Here is a 19,497-nt window from a genome sequence, read left to right on the forward strand (position 1 = left end):
CTATGGCAACCTGTTCAAGATTTACGCTGAAACAATTTCTTAAAAGAAAACTGAGCAAGAAAAGATTTATGGCTCCATGCATCAAAAAACCACAGATAAAGAGACAGGTATCCTACTCAAAGTGCTTTTGCGTCATGCACAGAGATAACGGCTAGATTCAAGTCCTGTAGCACCTAATTGATAGCTACAAAAGGAGAACTGAGAGGTGAACCCATTTTTTGCCATTTCTGCCCTAGGTTAGACATTCAGCATCCCTTCACATAGTGGTGGGATCCAAAAATTTTAGTAACAGGTTCCCATGGTGGTGGGATTCAAACTGTGGCGTAGCGCCAATGGGGCTGGGCGGGGCACGACGGGGGCATGGCTGGGCATTCCTGGGGCGGGGCATTCCTGGGCGGGGCTGTGGCAAGGACGCAGCTGCTGCGCCGGTCCTTGGGCGGGAAACGAATGCATGCAGGCACAGGCTGCCACACACACCGGTGCACCTCCTGCTAGACTGCTTCAAGTGCTGCACGCTACTGCTGAGAGGAGGGGTGTAACTAAGGCAAAAATCACGTGGCAAAATCACCAATTAGTAACTCCCTCTCGGCACACACAAATAATTAGTAACCTACTCTCGGGAACCTGTGGGAACCTGCTGGATCCCACCTCTGCCTTCACACGATCTGTTGCAGTATGCTCCATGGCCACTGCATGTGGACCCTGACAACATGAACTGGTACTTTCATGTGCGATACATACATAGGACCACTTCAATGAATGCAATACTACAGGTTTGGAAATGATCTAGCACAATGATGCAAATTGGGGGGGGGGGGTATCAGGCCCCATGTGGAAGTTAGGGTTGCCTGGTCCCCCCAGCTATCAACCCAGGGAAGAGGGGGTAAGCGTGGTTGCCAGCTCCAGGGTGCAGAATACTTGAGGTTTGCGGGAAGGAAGTTGCCAAGTGTTGACTTCGCAATTAAAAAGCCCTGTTCCTGGTGCTCACCCACCTTGCTCTTGAATATGAAGACAGAACAAGATCTCTGAAGTCAAGCAGGTTTGTATAGTCAAGCAGGTTTGTATATGAGGTGACTTCAGTGATTAAACAATAAGGTGGCAAAACCTATCTCACACCAGCTACTAGGTTCCCGTATGCATTCCCAGATTCCCAGAGTATCACAAATTATAAAAAGCCCTGATTCCTGCATTCCATTCCTCTGTACAAGTACAGAAACCCTGGAAAATGTGCAGAATTTTTCTTCTCAAGCATTTTAGCCTTTGTTTTAAATATTAAAAGCAAAACTTTCCACAACTCTGGCCCAAGCTTGAAACTGCAAAGGCTATGCCAGGTGAAATCACGTAACCCAGTGGGATGGCCGGCAATTTTTCAGATCATAAGCCTGCATGCACAGGTTTGTGTTTTTAATTACTTTTGTGCAGCACTTAGTCACTTTAATCACAGCCTAAATAAAATATGATGATGAGGCTGAACGCGCACGCTGAACTGCTGACAGACCAATCCGTGCCGGCCCGCCATGACTAAATTTATGCATGATTTTAATTTAGGTTATGCGAGGTTTAATTAATTCTATGAGCCTTCAGAACCTCTTAAAGTGAGTAGTGGGTTTTTAAAGCGCATTTATACCCCGCTTTTCAGCCACGTTTGCTCCCATAACTCCTCACCTTTAAAATCCATCACAATTTTTAATTAAGGCCTCTTGCTGAAATGCTTTGTTATGTTTCTCCCCCCCACCCCCAATCCCTCCCTGAGAGATAAGTTTTACCAAATACAGCAACACCTGTTGACTGGGCTAAACTGGTAGAGATGATGGCTTTGGGCAGAGGCAGAAGGCAAATGTCCTAAGCATAAGTGCTCCGTTTTCACCCCAATAAAGTTGCCGATTTCCAGATGTGGCCCAGGGATGTCCCGTGATTACAACTGATCTACAGATTGCACAGATCAGAGCAGAAAAGGGGAAACTGGAATTGAGGCCCCTTCTGCACATGCAAGAATAATGCACTTTCAATCCACTTTCACAACTGTTTGCAAGTGGATTTTGCTGTTCCCCCGCACAGTAAAATCCATCTGCAAAGTGCACTGCAAAGTGGATTGAAAGAGCACTATTCTTGCATGTGGGCAAGGGGCCTTGTCTGAGACTTCTGAGAATGCTGGAACAATCACACTTGACTCCAAGGCAATTGTTTATTGCTGTTGCTGGATTATGCATGAGCATCTTTGTGAAATAAAAAGGCAGCAATTTGGGTTGAAGATATACTAGAAAAAAACACGACTGTTCTGCAAAATTCAAAATGTACCAAAGATTTGAGCAGTAGTGGGGCCACGAGGTGCTGGCTGATCTCCAGGCTTCAACTCAACTGGAGAAAAGGATTCTTCCCCCCAGCATTTTCAATGAATGCCCCCTGGTTCTAGTATTGTGAGAAAGAGAGAAAAAATTATCTCTGTCAACATTTCAGACAGAGAAGCCATTATCTAGACTCCGGTTTCGAGGCAAGAACTGGGGCTTGAAAACAAACGTCACTTGCTACTGACCAAGCTTCTTATAAAGCTACATCCCTCCCAGATTGCGGGTCATGTGTGACATCACACTGTGTGATATCAAAATAAACGTCAAGTGGGACATCAAAATAAATGTCACCTGCCATGTGAGACATCAAAATAAACAACATCTGCCATGTGTGACATCAAAACAAACGTCACCTGCAACTGACGAGTTTCCTTGAAAAGCTACGCTTTCTGCCAGATTGCGGGCCATGTGTGACATCATGCTATCAACTGTTTCCACCAAAGACCCAGCAATAGGTGCCACCTGGAAAGTAAACAAAAACAAAAACCCAAGGACAGTATGATGAGAAAATCAAGCAGCAAAAGAATCCAATCTCTAAAGCAGGGTGCATGCCTGAGCAATGAAGTATTCCTGTTTATTGAAGGATTCAGAGCTCTGGTCTTTGGGCTGCCAGCATGTGGCTCAGTGGCTGTATAAGCAAGAGGCAGCCCAACCTTCACCTGAATGACAGGTTGCTCAGGCTAAGGAACTGGGCCAGTTATCAGCTTTCCAGATAAGACACTATTGGCTCCCCATGTAACTGATCCCTGCTCGGTTTATTTTTTATTTATTTATATATTACATTTCTGTCCTGCCAATCTCCCAAAGGGCGCATATGCACATAACAAGACAATACAATAAACTAAAAACAGTATAAAAATATAGACATTAAAACCTGCAGTACCACCCTCTGAACACCTGTTATGATGGCGCTGCTGTGAAATAGAACAAAGACCAACAGCTTCCTTTGCATGCACGAGGCACTGGAAGGAAGCGAGCCAGTGTGGTGTAGTGGTTAAGAGGAGGTGGACTCTAATCTGGAGAACCAGGTTTCATTCCCCACTCCGCCACATGAGCAGATGAACTCTTTTCTGGTGAACCAGATTTGTTTCCTCACTCCTACATTTTTCCCCTGCTGTTTCTCTCTTGCTGTCAACTCTGCCCAAATAAGCCTTTTTGGAGATAAAAAATTTCTAGGGCTGAACTTTGTAGAAGCCTGTGAGGGGAGGGGAGCATCTGCAAGGAAGTTTAGACAGAGAAATAGTGGGTAGGGAAAAGATTAAGTAACTTCTGTTGCTATGCCCCTATACTCTGTCCCACATAAAGGTGCTAGTACGGCCAGTTGAGGTGCAGCGGTTGAGAAAGTTGCATGTTTCCACGTTAGAATATAGTCCCAAATGAATATGACAGTTCTTCATTTTTATGCACTGCCTTTGTCAAAACCATTATTGTGCATTATTGAACATGGTACTTTGATACAAGAACATTTATAGTTCATTGAACCACTACCATCAAACTTCCAAACGTGTGTGGGACCAGGTCTAGGTAAGCACTAGGACCCAGATGGAGCATTTTACAACAAAGAAGGTCCATGGCAGAGGAGTATATATTCTACTAACATCTTTATGTGGAACAGGGTATAAAAACCAAGACCTTTCCAAAGTAGTTTTCTCTCAGGGGAGAAATAGACCAGCTGGGTTTCAGGGACACATATTTGTTTCTCAACATGCATTTGGCCCACAGACATTACCTCCGTGTTATCAGCCCAGCTGGGTAAAGAAAGCACAGCATACACCATTTGGAAGAAAGCCTATAAAATAAAGAATACCCAAATTATTCCATGACACGACCGCTCTTCTAGCACACAGCAATCTAAGCAAGGGCTTCATTAGACTGCATGTCCAGACATTCTAAAATAACAGACACATATTCATGCCTATCACAGGGAGACAGCATTGCCCGAAGCTAGATATTATGTGGTATTATTCCCAAGTAATTGAGTATTTATTGATGCTAGCATCTCAATAATGTTCCATTTGCACTCTCATTCATTCCTCTTATCAAAATGTTGAGATAAACACAGAGCAAAAATGGCCGAAGCTGGGAGAAAAATACCTGCAATGGAATTCTGTGTTTGTGTTTATCGAGAGACAGAGGCAGAGGTGGGATCCAACCAGTTCTCACCACTTCTCTAGAAGTGGTTACTAATTTTTTCTGAGTGCCGAGAAGGGGTTACTAAAGCAACCTCCCTGCCCAATAGGGACTGGAGGTGCGTGTGTGCTGCGGCGCCACTGTTTGAATCCCACCACCATTGGAACCTGTTATTAAAATTTTTGATCCCACCACTGGACAGAGGTCTGTTTTTGGATAACTACATTGAGAATATGTCAACAGTACATGATAGTCCCCCTGCAGTAGGAAGTTTAGCAGCATGCATCAGCAATCCAGCCAACCTCTCCTTCCATGCTGTGCTTTTTCTTCTTTTTGCCCCCATTTTTCCTGGGTTTTCTTTTCCCTTTTTGCTGCTATTAACAGTCTTGTGTTACCAGCTCTGCCTTGGCAAATGCCCGGAGTGTCTGAGGGCAATAGCCAGGGAGAGTTACGTTGGGGAAAGATGTCTAGAAAGTCTAGAAAGTTGCAAGGTTGGTGTGTTGTGTCACTTCTGGCTTGTCTATGTTTTTGTTCAAGATAAGGTTGCCAACTCCAGGTTAAGAAATCTCAGGAGATTTGGGGGTGCAGCCAGGGGAAGGACCCAGAGGCAGAGTGAGGGGAAACTGTGCCCAGGGCGCGCGTGCGCCCTGTGCCCCTCCACGGTGCTACCTGCTCCCGCCTTGCCACAGAACGCCCCCAGAAAGACCCAGAACACCCCCCTCCACACCTCCTCCACAGCCTGGCCACGCCTCTGCCACAACTCTGCCTGGGGTGTCACCCCCTCCCATCCCGTGGGCACTACACCACTGGAAGGACCTCTGTGGAGAATAATACCAGAGAATAATACCAAGTATTCCCCACCCTGGAGCTGGCAACCACACTCACCCCCCCCCCATTTTCCAGGATGGTGACAAGGGGGGGGCGCAGTTTCCCCTCCCGTTGTCACTGCATACACTCCACTTTCGCAATTGGCCATTTTCTCCAGGTGAACTGATCTCTGTCACTCGGAGGCAATGTCCCGGTTAGCCACGTGGCCACACAGCTGTGAAGTCACCATACTGGTGCCGCCCAGATTTATATTTACTATTTATTTATTTATTAGGTTTGTTATGCTGCCCACCCCAGAAGGGCTCTGGGCGGTGTACAGAAAGTAAAACCATTAAAAAGATATAATACAATTGAACAATTAAAAACGAGATAGTTAAAAAAGTAAATACCACATCAAACCAAAATAAAGAAACCTAACATCAGATGGCATATTCTGTCCCCAGGAGGGGGCTGGGCACAATACAGCGACAGCCAGTTATGGTGATATGTGGGGGTTAGCAGGGGAGGCAATCAGCGACCAGCCTCCCCAAAGGCCCGGTGGAACAACTCTGTTTTACAGCTCCTATGGAGCTGTCCAAGGTCCCGCAGGGCCCTGATGGCCAGAGGGAGAGTGTTCCACCAGACAGGGGCCAGGTCAGTAAAAGCTCTGGCCCGGGTAGAGGCTAGTTGCATCATTGAGGGACCAGGAACCACCACCAAGTTTGCCTCTGCAGATCGCAGAGGCCGAGTAGGGACATTGGGGGGGTGACGTTCATTAAGGTATGAGGGTCTCAGGCTGTGTAAGGGCCTTAAAGGTTTGGGCTACTGCCCAGCAGGGGAAGCTCTCGCAAGTGGCTCAGTTCCACTCACTGGTAGGGAACTTCTGCATAGTCATGGGGAATGGTTAGAGGGACTATTGCTTGGAGGTCAGTTGCTATCCCAGGTGGTCTCCAGCCACAACCTGGAGGATGGCAACACTATTCAAAGGACTTTTCTACACAGGCAATAGAGTTGCACTGTACTAAATGATTCACAGAATTACTTGGATAAATTATTAGGGATTGCAGCCTATATTGCTGTAAGCTTGTCGAAACCGGGATCCTAGTATGGAATGTTAATGCGTCGTGTTAATATTTACGCTTTGCTTCAGTTATTTTTAAACTTCTGGTTAGTTCTACAATTCAGATCCTATTTCATTGTTTACTGAATGTCCTATCTGGTGGATTGTGTTGACTCACTTTGTGTAATCTGCATCGAGTCCAAGTGAATAAGGCAGATTATAAACAATGTAAATAAATAAATACCCGAGATTCTCTTGACTATAGTTGCCAAACATAGCAACTGGAACCTTCTGGCCACGAAATTATCACATGAAGCTTGATGACAAGTTGATAACAGATGATAATCACAACAGAAGCCAATAAATACTTTAGGATCCATGTTCTCTCCACTATGATTTACCTGGAATTATTCTCCCTGTTCTAATACAAGATGGCCACAGAACCAGTGCTAGGTGGCAACAGAAGACCTGACCCCAATACCCTGTTTGTTGGCTCTTCAGGACAACTGATTGGCCCCCATGTGAAAAAAAAAGAATGCTGGATAAGATAGGCCACGACCAAGACCTGTGAGATAGCTGAGGCTGAAACACAGAGGCTGGCCAAAGTTTAATTGGGAAGATTCATGGCAAGGCAAAGCTTTGAACACATTTTGTTTTACCAAAATGCCACCCCTTTTTATCTGCGAGTGCCCCCTTTGCCTGCCATCCCTGCAAGGTAGGCCACCTTGGCTACATAGGAGCCGGGCTACCTTCAGGATCAATGAAGACATGACTCTGACTTCTGTTTACATACTCTTTACATACTCAGGCAATTAACATCACCCCAGTCCAGGCTCCACACATCAAAACCTCTTCCGCCTTTTCCTGCTTGCACACCAACTGCTCTGGCATTCCCCTGCCGCCCTTTTATCCCTTTCGGGAGGTTCCCTTTCCAGCCTACTATACCCTATCTCACAGAAAGAAAGAACTTCAGTGATGAATTAAAGCAAGGCACTTTGTTAAAACAGCACATTTAGTGCATCTGAAGGCTATTAGCTGTCCGGGCCCTGCAGGATCTCGGTGAGTTCCGCGGGGCCTGTAAGACCGTGCTGTTCCACCGGTCCTTTGGAGTGTCCAGCCGCTGATTGGTGACCCTCCCTGCTCCCTGTACTGTTTACATCAGGGTAACCCTCATATTGAGGGGGCCGCTGCTCTCCCATTTTGGGGAAGGTTTTAAAGGTGGGTTTTCTGGACGCCTCTTAATTATTTAATTATTTAATTATTTAATTATTTAATCATTTGATTGTATTAACCGCTGTTTAAATGGAATTTTAGTGTATTTTAGTGATTATTAACTGGATGGAGCGACGTTAACTGTGTACTGTGTTTCGCATGATTGCTCCTTTACTTGACATTGTATGAATTTTATGTTGTACACCACCCAGAGCCCTTCAGGGATGGGGCGGTATAGAAACCTACTAAATAAATAAATAAATAAATAAATAAATAAACTTGCCTTTTGCGATCATTGCACCCACCATTATTTTATAATATTTAAATGATGTTCTTGAGTGTTCAAATGTTTTAATTTTTGTTGCTGCATGCCACCATGAGGACCATGAATGGGTGGAAAGGGGCATTAAAATGTTTTTTTAAAAAAATAATAAAACGTATCATCTTGAAATTCAGAAGACACTTACGGCGCACACAAAAAGATTCTGGGGGGAAAAGATTCTGTTCCTCTTTTGCCTGAGCACGTAACCTCCAGACCCACCTCTGCCGCTGTTATTTCTGGCTTTAGCATCCGAACCACTGTCAAAATCACGACTGATTACGGTCGGAACAATGCTCTTTCGGGCCAGCGTTTAAAAAAGGAATAATCTGCCTGCCACAGCAATCAAAGCCAGAGTTTTGTTAGCAGAGAGCAACTTCTCCACCTCCGGCTGGCTCAAACCCTGTGGGCAAAATGTGTTGATCATAAAACACAAAGCAGAGGAAGGACAAAACACGGGAGGCGTTTGGCACAGTGAGATGATGGGGCTGAGACTGAAAAATACAAGTCAGCGGAAATTCTGCCTGAGTGGCAGAAAAGAAAAAAAGATCCAGGAGATTTGCTGGGTTCGTTCGCAGCCCCGTCTGACCCGTGATCCCAGAAGCACAAGGGCCCCGTGAGAAAGAACAAAAATCACTCCCTTCTGCCTCTTCAGAGCGGACCACCCCAAGCTGCAAATCTCTTCATAGATAAGCTCCAGTCTTTTATTTATCTATATAAAATATTTCTAAACCTGTTTCTCAACTAAAGGTCTCAAGGGCGTAGGGAATACAATACAGTTGTATAAGATGGAGTTTTAGCAATATCCACATTTTAAAAGATATATCCTCAGCATAGGGATAGTAACTGGCACCAAGAACAGGCACAAAGTGGGGGTAGAAAGTGCCGTCAAGTTGCAACCGATGTATGGTGACCTCCTGGGTTTTTAAGGCCAAAGTCATTCACAGGTGGCTTGTGATATTCTCCCTCTACGTAGCAACCCCTAGGTGGCCTTGGTGAAGAAAGTGTATATATTCCTTTAAATTTACTTAGAGATCATTTATCTTGTATATTGGGTCTTTTATGAGGCAACCATTTGGTCTTGGGGAGGTGGTTTACAATGCAACCATTTGGCCCTCATTAAAGTTGTAAACTGTGTTTGTGTTTAGGCAGTATTATTCTTTAGATAAGGAATTGGCTTTTACAAGGCCACATTCTAAACCAGACAGATAGGTCTTAATTGCCAAGAATGCTCCAATGGGCGTTATCTCTCTCATCGTCTCTGTTGACACCCAGTTGGTTAATTACTGATCAAATGATCTAGATGAGCTAATTCTATAAAACCCCTGACACCATTTTCGAGAATCCATTCTAAAGAGAATTCATTCTAAAAAGATTCATTCATAAGGATTCTTCTGCCTTAGGCTGAATAGCCTCGTATTGTATTGTTTTTTATACTTGGGAATGTCTAGAGCTGAGAGAGAGCTGATTTTAGCATTTCCTTTTCTGTCCATTTAATAACATTTTAAAATCTCGGCTGTTTGATAGTATCTGGATAAAGCACCCTAATTTTGGTATGTTACTGGTAAGGCACTCGGCTTTGGGTAACCTTTTTTCACAGCCTCCCATCCAGTGCTGACCCTGCTTAGTTTCCGAGATTTGATGAGACTGTATTAGTCTGGGCCAGGGGTCTGCAACCTGCGGCTCTCCAGATGTTCATGGACTACAATTCCCAATTGGCCATGCTGGCAGGGGCTGATGGGATTCGTAGTCCATGAACATCTGGAGATCCGCAGGTTGCAGACCCCTGGTCTGGGCCATCCAGGTCGGATCAAAACACAGTTTTACAAGATGGAGTTTTAACAATATCCACATTTTAAAACACGTACTCCCCAGTTTTTGGATGGTAGTTGCCACTAGAAACAGGCACAAAATAATCAGTAATAATTAACGTGCATGTTTTGCATGATTAGCAAACCAATTTGGATAAAGGCCAAAATAGACAGATTAGATTTTACAATGTGGAACAGGATAACTCTCTGGAAATGGTTATTGGAACAAACAAACACAAACGTCATGTGCTACCGTCCCCAAAAGAGAATGTTTTTAACCTCTGTGCTCACACAGGAGCAGGAAGTATAAAAACCCTGCATGTAAAGCCACAGATATTAATAAGACAAAAAAAATGTTACTAGCTCACCTGCCCCTGAGTTCCACCATTAAATAATCTGTGGTGTACTAGCAGGCAGCCTGAAAACAAGAACCCCTTCTTACATGTTCTACAAAAAACCCTCCTTCGGGCCAATTACGTGTCTGCTGCACGATGGGGGCAAATGTCAGTTGCAGCAAGATTTCTTGCACAGACGTATTTCTTCAAGCTCCATTTTCACTTTCCATTCTCTCTGAGGCCACTTGTAGCACGATTTCAATTTTCTTTGCAGCCAGAGCGATGAGGGCAGCTTTGCCTCGGACATCTTCCCTTAGCTGCCAGCCAGCTAGACTGCCTAGCCCCACCTCTCCCACTCCCCATGCTATTTTCCATGCCTTCCCCTTTGCCCCCCACTCTGTCACCAACTCCTTCCCGCTTCTTGTCCTGTTGGGTCATTTTTATTTCCTGTGACCTACCCCCTCCTGATCTTTTTTTAAAAAAATTAAATTTCTCACATTGACATATCAATATCTTGATGTAAAAATAATAACATGAGTTGATCCCTCCAAACATCCAATTTACCCAGGCACTGTCCCCCATTGTCCCTGTTCCTTCTCACTGATCAACAGACTGGGACATCTCCAGCCCTCCTAGTTTTCCACACGAGACCACACCAAGAAAAGGTCATTGATCTTGACGCTTGGTATTATCAGCACGTCCAGAGAGGGAGCTCAGCAAAAGGTGGTTCACACTGCCCTTTTGCAATTTGAGCACTGCCATTACATCCCCATCACTTCCCACCACGCAAGACAATCAGCCATCGGGTAAAGCGTGCAGATGTTGTCTTTGAGACTTTTCTGTCATAGGCCGTTTCTGCACGGAGGCGGAAGTGGTCGGGTCGGCGCAATCCACGCCGACCCGACCCCTCTGGGACCGTTCGCATGGACGGTCCCAGAATTGGCAGGGACGACAGCGCAGAGCTGCGCCGTCGTCAGAGTGACTCACCTGTCCTGCAGCCCTTCGGCACATCACCGAGGCCAGGGGACACGCCCCCTGCCCTGCGCGACCGCTCCAGGGTCGCAGGGCAAAGGGGGCGTGTTCCCAGGCCTCGGCGACGCACCGGAGGGCCGCAGGACAGGTGAGTCGCCCGGTCGGGGGGGAGGGAAGGTGCCTGGAAGCTCCAAGCCGCCGTTTCCCAACAATGGGAAACAATGGGAAACAACGGCTTCACGCCGGTCGGGCGGCGCGAGGGCGGCGCGGCTGCGAAGCAGCTGCACCCCCTGTGCGAATGGCTCCCTGGGGATGGCGTTTTTGCCGTCCCCAGGCCACCATAAACCACCCGTGCAGAAAGGGCCATAGTTTTATAGCAATGTTTGATATGTCAGTATGAGAATTCTAAGATTAAATTAAATTAAAAATTAACGCACGCATGCACGATAGAGAACCTGCAAAAACAAGCAGAGATTGTGGACACAAAAAGCTAGCCGATGGGTAATGCCTGCAACTACTGATTCTTCTGCAAACAGGGCACTGGGTAATAATGCCAAACATGCTGCAAACTTGCAAATAATGCAAACATGCTGCAACAATGCCAAACTTGCAGCAAACAGGGCAGTGGGTAATAATGCCAAACATGCCCTGAAACAAAAGACTCCATAGCAAATTCTCTCTGGCCTCGTGGGAAGTGCACAACCAGCCTCTTTCAAAAGGAAATCTCTTCCCTCCTTTTAGCACCCTTTTTTTCTTCATCCCCCAACCTGCTCAGCCAGTTCTTCCAACAACCATTCATCTACTAATATATATTTAAGCAATATATGAAAAATATTTACCTCAATATATTGACTGATGAAGGAAATTTCCTTCAGCGAATTGACTAAAGAACTTTACTGCAGTAAATTGACTAACGTTCCTCAGAAAACCAAGTAATAGATGAAGGAAATTGACCTCAGAAAACGAATTTTTTTTGTAAATTCAGTGACAGATGAAGAAAATTTACTTCAGCAAACAGATTAACGTTCCTGAGTAACAGGCCAGTCCTAAGCAGACTTAAGCCCTTCTAAGACCATTTGAAATCAATGGATTTTGAAGAGTGTAACTCTGCTTAGGGTTGCACTGTAAATGCAATAACAGATGAAGAAAATATACCTCAGTAAATTGACCAGCATCCCTCCATAAATCAAGTAACAGGTGAAGGAAATATCCCTCAGTATCTGAACTAACAAATAAAAGTAAATTTACCTCAGTAAGATTAAATGCGGTCTCTGCTGAGAGTGATTCATTGGGTAACGTGAGGGAAATGTTTTCCAAGTAGGCCATCATGGCACCGGGAGTGTGGAAGTTTCCTCTCTCCTCTGTGAGGTTCATTATGATGGTTTGGTAGGCATTCCTGGACAGCTGGAAGATCGATATAGTATCTCACCTTTGCACATCAACGGTCAACACAATAAATGCCAAAATGTGCTCAACAAGGGCAGGAGGCAAGTGTCTTGTTCTGATAAACTTGGCAATGCTTTAACTGCATAACCCAGTATATTTCACAGGTCAGCTTCTGCCTGGACTACTGCAGCCTCGTGGTCCCTAGCCTTCCCTTGTCACACCTCAATTCCACAGATAAAATAACTTGCCCCTCATTGTTCAGATGTAATGTCCTTCTTCAAACCCGAGGAAGGGGGAGGGGTTGAAGAAGGACATTGCATCTGAGCAATGCACAGATTTCTGAGCAATGCACAAATTTTGCCATTGAATCCCTTTCCATACACAAGTTCTCACTTCTGAAAGCCTTCCACACTGTACTTATCTCCTGTCACCTTCTTGCCAATAACATTTGCACCTTCAGTTGTATGACCCTGACAAACTGCCCACAGTACTCTTATTCCTTTAAAGTGAGCAGCAGTGGCGCAGTGGTTAAGAGCAGGTGTACTCTAATCTGGAGGAACCGGGTTTGATTCCCAGATCTGCAGCTTGAGCTGTGGAGGCTTATCTGGGGAATTCAGATTAGCCTGTGCACTCCCACACACGCCAGCTGGGTGACCTTGGGCTAGTCACAGCTTTTCAGAGCTCTCTCAGCCCCACCTACCTCGCAGGGTGTTTGTTGTGAGGGGGGAAGGGCAAGGAGATTGTAAGCCCCTTTGAGTCTCCTACAGGAGAGAAAGGGGGGATATAAATCCAAACTCTTCTTCTTCTTCTTCTAAAGCCCGTGTCTATAGGGCTACAATTCTTGCTCAAACTGCCTATGCAGAGCTATTTCAGCCTCTCCAAATCCCTCTTTAGAAGACGCCATCTTTTCCATGGAACCTTTGGCTTAAGTCCTGAAAAAGCATTGACAACTGAAACAAAGGCTGTTTCTGCCCAAAACATTTTGGAAAGAATCATTTTTGTGGGATTTTGTGCACATAGCTCAGAAGAATAAAGTGTTTCAGTTGAAAATGGTTCTTTTTACAAAACACACAGACACACAAAGATGTATCTTCGAAGCAATGGAGTCTTGATATCCGGAGACTTACTGATTCGGATGTCGTAACTATGTAGAATTGAAACTACCTCACACAAAATTTTAAAAAATGAAAAATGGCAGATTCGTGGCAGGCAAAAATGAGTTTATTAATGCACAGCATCGACGGAAATGGCAAACATTGACAAAACTTGCCAGATGACAAAACGTCCATAGGAAACTTCAGCAAATGGTGGACAGCGCAGAGGATCACTGAAGTAGCAGAAAATGGCGGGCAGCAGAGAAACAAAAGTGAGAGTTTCAAAATTGGGCAGGAAAAATAAAATGTTTCCTGGTCTCCACACAACAAGCAGGAAATGTTTGTGAAATGTTTTGGGGGAAAAGATCGCTAGTTTAGCAGATCCAAGTAAAATTATCTGAGGATTAAATAAAACATTTCCAAAATGTCTTGGGCTAAAAGCTGTGCGGAACTACTGCAGATATTTTATTTTCCTGCCTTAAAATGTTTCATTTGTGCTGTGCAGAAACAGCCAAAGCTTAAGTATGTATTGCTGCATTTATTTATTTCCATCCTTGGCTAGCCTTGACATTCTCCATCCACATTTGTGTCTCTTCTTTCCGTGTTCTCCTCCATTAAATTTTAAATTGTTACATCCCTGTAGTGACCTGTGGGTTTTTTAATCTTGAAGTACCATCTCTAAGGATGATGTTATCTAAAATAATAGTATCTATTCCAAGATAATGCTTCTGTACATTACTTTCATCTCAGAATGGCCTCCCATGTTGTTATTTTCTGTATGGAGATCAATGCCTCAACCCTTTATATCAATTTGGTTGTGTGGAACGCTCCTAAGAATATCAGAAAGGTCTTGGCAGAGCAACCAAGGTCTGACTAATCTAACAATTTATTGCTAAAAAATGTCAACCATGGCCAAGCAAGGCATGATGGTTTGCCCTTGTTATCTCTCCTCAGCAACCAGCACTCTGCCTCTTTACACGGAAGATCCATTTAGCTATCATGGCTGATAAAATTATCCAATTTCTCTGTTATATGCAAAGTCCACAGAACGCCACACTGCCACAATCCTTCAGGAAACATATTCAAATTGCTGTGGAGAGAGCTGCCATCCTGGGCCCATGGTGAACAGCACTCACCAACCAGCCATTTACTTGCAGCTTGCTTCAACAAAATGATCTTGAGAACTAGCAATGAGCGAAAGAGGCTTTAACAAAAACAAATACCAAAGCATTTCACCTCGACCGAGGGAAAATTGCTTCCTTTCTCATTCTGACTAAACACACTTGATAACAGCTACGTCAAAATCCCATTAGTTTTCATCTTGTTCGCTTCAGACTTGAGGAGCATGAGCTGAATTTCTGAAGTGTCAGCGAAGAGGACGAGGCAATCGGTCCAGAGAAACACTTATTTGTGCTACAAGTTAAATTGGAAGCTTTACTTGTGTGTGTGTTTTAATTCCTGTTACAGACAATAATTGGCTGAAGTTCTCTGACAGTGCAATCCAGAACAGAGTTCCTCCAGTCTAAACCCATTGAAGACTCGAATAACTCTGTTCTGGATTGCACTGTAAAGCACTCATTCCCAGTGGACATTGTGGTATAATCTTATGTGTTTCCTGGCATCTTTTGTGGCTGGACCTCACTCCCTGTGGCAGCTGTGTTCTGATTGCCTCTTGGGGCAGCCATTTTATGCTGGTGTCCACTTCCAATCCTCAAAATTCCAAAAGGGTCCACAGACAGACCAAGATGGAGGATTCCTGCTCTAAAGCTCCAGATGGGGAACTTCTTCATATATTTGCCAGTTCCCTCTTCCCTTCTGATTGCGGTCCACCAAGCCACGGTACATGCTATAATGCCGTGGTGGCGAACCTTTGGCACTCCAGATGTTATGGACTACAATTCCCATCAGCCCCTGCCAGCATGGCCAATTGGGCTGATGAGAATTGTAGTCCATAACATCTGGAGTGCCAAAGGTTCGCCACCACTGCTATAAAGTGATCCCACCACATCAAAAGAAGGATTCTCAGACTCCCACCCCCAAATCCGGTTTCCCACCACTGCTTTTGCAGTCAGCAGGAGAAAGGTAATGTTGTCTAAAAAGTTATTTGCAATCACATGACATCAGTTCTGGTCACTACCTTCTCTGGGAATCCACAGGCACTCCAGAGTTTCTGGTGATTCCTAGAGAGGCATGACATCATTGCTGGGTTTTCCAAAATGGGTTTTGAGAGTGTGGAAGGATAAGAAAGCCCAAGGGTAAGAAAGCATGAACAAAATTCTGTGAGCCCAAATGAATGGGTTAATTTTTTTAAAAAAGCTGATTAAAATATTTGGATGGAAACTTTTTTTCATGAAGCAGTCAATTTCAGGACCTCACCTACCATTGGAGGTGTTTCTGTCATTGGCTGGCCCCATGGAGCTGTCGAAGAAAGCAAAGGTTGATCACCTGGAAAAAAACATTCACACTAATTTTTCCCTTCACCTTAAACAATAGCAGCACAGGATTTAAGATAAAATACAAACCAGGGTAAAAGCTGGAGAAGTCAGCCGACCTGCCAGCTGCAACCTGTGATGATGCCTCAGTCACAGATATTGCTTCCCTGCCAAGCGAACAGATGCTCCCTGATACCAGAGCATCTAAGAATATCAAGGAATCTTTAAAAAGTGCCCCCTCCGGTATGAGCCACTCTGCACATTAAGCTCTTTGGCCTCTTTCCCAGCGCATACATAACACTAGCACCTAGCAAACAAGCGTTTGCAAGTTGATAACCAACCACAAGAACATGATTCCCCACACCACCAGCTCCCTAGCACGAATCACTCCCTCTCTCCCTCAGGTGGAAAGCTCAGCATTTTATCTGCACCAAAGTTATTAACGCAAACCAAGATTCCCATTATAACTGGCCTCTGAAACCAGGAGTTGTTGTGGGTTTGCAAATCCTGAGTGTCTCCTCTTTGAGATCCGGTCCAAAATTTGCACATACACGTACGAACACACACAGAGGTGGCTGATATGGCTGGTGTTTCCACTTACCTACAGCGGCTGTAAAATACTGTTCAACTTCCTTAGGTGTGAGCACTCTTTCCCATATGATAAATTCATCAAAAAACCCATTAGCATAACGCCTGGTCTGGTCACCCTCTGATCCCGTCAACATATTTGAATTTGAGTCTGCATAGCTGTAGGAAATTTTCCCGCTAGGATCTGTGGTGTGTAAAGTTCCATTGACGTACACTTTCAAACCATCCTGAGATTTCCAGGTAAAGAGAACATGAGTCCAGTAGGGACCTGAAAGGAGCAGAGGAGATGCTAAGATTCCATAAATTCACTGACACAAAACTCCATCTCAGAAGTAATTATATTCGGAGGTAGGTGGAGATCCATATTCTACCGGTCCTTTAAAGCTGAATTGCCAGCCATAATGTGAGGCGTGGGAATCTGCAGGTATTACCACTGATCTTCAGACTTGAGAGATAAGTTCCCCTGGAGAAAATGGTGGCTTTAGAGGGCGGGCTCTCTGGTATTATACCCTGCTGAGACCCCTCCCCTTCCTAAATTCCCCCCTCCTCAGGATCCACCCCCAAACCTCCAAGAATTTACAAATCCAGAGTCGTCAAACCTACCTTTCAGCATTTAGTATAAAAATTGGATTTAATATATATTAATTGTCAACTAAGATCCAGTTAAATGAAGTAATAGAAATGTTAGATTGTAGGATAAGACAGACTATGGAATACTGTTCTGAACTTTCCTCATATAAAAACCTCCTTGCAAGCAAAACAAAACAAAAATCAATATTTCAGGTTGGGAGGAGTCTAGTACAGCTCAGTCTCTTTGGCACTAAATTTCTTCTTGCAGGAAGTTGCTTTTAGAGAGGAGAATTCATGAACAGGAATGTCCGTCTCCAATAGATACAGTATAGTCTGTTTTGCCACCTCAAAGCACACCCTTATACTGCTTGTGCAAAATGATCCATCACTGTGTAGCCTAAAAGTTGGGTCTCATTTGAGACAAGGGAGATGCTAGAGCTTATCTTGTTTTCAAGCTTCACCTTCTGCCCTTGAGAGATCAACTCTAATCTGTAGAACCGGGTCTGATTCCCCACTCCTCCACATGAGTGGTAGACCCTTATCTAGCGAACTGGATTTGTTTCCCTGCTCCTATATATGAAGCCAAGAGGGTGACCTTGGGCTATTCACAGTTCTCTTAAAACTCTCTCAGCCCCACCTACTTAACAAGGTGTCTGTTGTGAGGAGAGGAAGGGAAAAGGAGTTTGTAAGCTGCCTTGAGACTTCTACGAGAGAGAAAAGTGGGGTATAAGTCCAAGCTTCCCTTCCCCTTGCCTTATGCTGAGGATTGTCCTGGAGCAGGACTACAAAAGGGAACACTGGTCTTATCTAGACATAATCCCATTTCCAGTGGAGTCTGACATCTTGATTAGCCCTAGCGTCCTCTGACATGGTGTGCATATCAATTAACTGAAACATCTACAATTGGTTAAGACTTCTTAATCAAGTGACAACAGAAGAAGAAGAAGAAGAAGAAGAAGAAGAAGAAGAAGAAGAAGAAGAAGAAGAAGAAGAAGAAGAAGAAGAAGAAGAAGAAGAAGAAGAAGAAGAAGAAGAAGAAGAAGAAGAAGAAGAAGAAGAAGAAGAAGAAGAAGAAGAAGAAGAAGAAGAAGAAGAAGAAGAAGAAATCCAGTTCACCAGACAAGAGTCCATTGCTCATATGGAGATGTAGGGAATCAAACCCGGCTCTCCAGATTAGTGTCCACCTGCTCTTAACCACTACACCATACTTCTTGCATCCATTATTTCTGCTTATCTCCAAGAACCCAGCCACACCCAAATTTACCTGATGGGATGAAACTTGCCTCCCACTTCCACGAATGCTGATGGTTATACAGTTCCACAGATCCTTTTCCTTCACTGAAGGAGATCTTGAACCCATTGGAAAGCACCTGATCACCATATGCTGGGGGAGAATTGGCTTTCTGAGCCTTTGTCTTCCAGAAAAAAGAGAATGTTACACCTAACAGAGGCAAAGAAGAAAGATGAAAGATGGATTGTCAATGAGAAGATGTACACAGAGCTTAAACTCTGCACATTGACCAGTACATATCCAATTACTGCAGTGGCCATGTGTTTGAGACAGCTTCCATGCTAACAACTGCTGGTGGAAAGCGGGCGGATTTACTGTCATGGTCCCAAACCAAGGTTGCCCAGTCTGGGCTGGGAAATTACCAAAGATTTGGGGGTGAAGACTGGGGAGGGTGGAGTCTGTGGAAGGGAAGTAAGTAAGTTGGAATGTGATAGGGTTGCCAGGTACCCCCTGGCCACCAGGGGAGGGCAGGGAATGACCAGAAGCAAAGAAAGACCTAGGTCAGCATCCCTAATGGAATGCTCTGGTGTTTGGGCAAAAACTCTATGGTAGAAATCATTTTTACCAAATGGCAGGTGAAGGTACTAGAGGTGGCCAAGTCAACTTCACTACTTAAAGAAAAGAACTTAATTAAGCTCACGGATGATCAGAAACCCTTGATAGAATTTCTAGATAGAAAAAAATATTGATAGCTAATGGTTTTGAAGGTTAAGGCTTGTTCAATTATGACCTAATAGTGAAAAGTGAGTCTTTTTTCATAAGTAATGATGCTGAACATTTAACTTCATTTTGATGCTTAATGGCCAAGTGTTGAAAGTGTAGGATTTAAACCTTAGTATTCGGTGCAGAAGTGGAAGTCCCTATGAAATAAGTATAATTTGCTGGATTTCGGTCTTTGTGTATGTTTAGAATTTTGATTTTGAAGCACAAATTTAAAAAACTGCCAGTAGAAGTCATTTTTACCTTAGAGTTTTTGCTCAAATAACAGAGCATCACAGACAACATTATGATATCACTTCCAATGTGTGGTGGAAGTGACATCACAGCATAGCTCAGTGGTAGCAACCTATGGCACGGGTGCCAGAGGTGGCACTCAGAGCCCTCTCTGTGGGCACGCGCAAACAGAGTGCCCCCCCCCCACA

At 44.4% G+C, this 19,497-nt stretch overlaps 1 protein-coding gene across 1 annotated transcript in view; it reads right to left on the reverse strand.

The window, feature by feature from the left end:
* ADGRD1 (adhesion G protein-coupled receptor D1) overlaps positions 1–19,497 on the reverse strand; it is a 296,498-nt gene that overhangs the window by 260,269 nt on the left and 16,732 nt on the right. The window contains 6 exon segments of the mRNA XM_048515018.1: positions 2,702–2,810; positions 4,078–4,137; positions 12,243–12,398; positions 15,855–15,892; positions 16,508–16,762; positions 18,329–18,505. Of these exon segments, the coding sequence (XP_048370975.1) occupies positions 2,702–2,810; positions 4,078–4,137; positions 12,243–12,398; positions 15,855–15,892; positions 16,508–16,762; positions 18,329–18,505 (795 nt within the window).

The sequence above is a fragment of the Sphaerodactylus townsendi genome, linkage group LG13, assembly GCF_021028975.2.
Source record: "Sphaerodactylus townsendi isolate TG3544 linkage group LG13, MPM_Stown_v2.3, whole genome shotgun sequence".
NCBI lineage: Eukaryota > Metazoa > Chordata > Lepidosauria > Squamata > Sphaerodactylidae > Sphaerodactylus > Sphaerodactylus townsendi.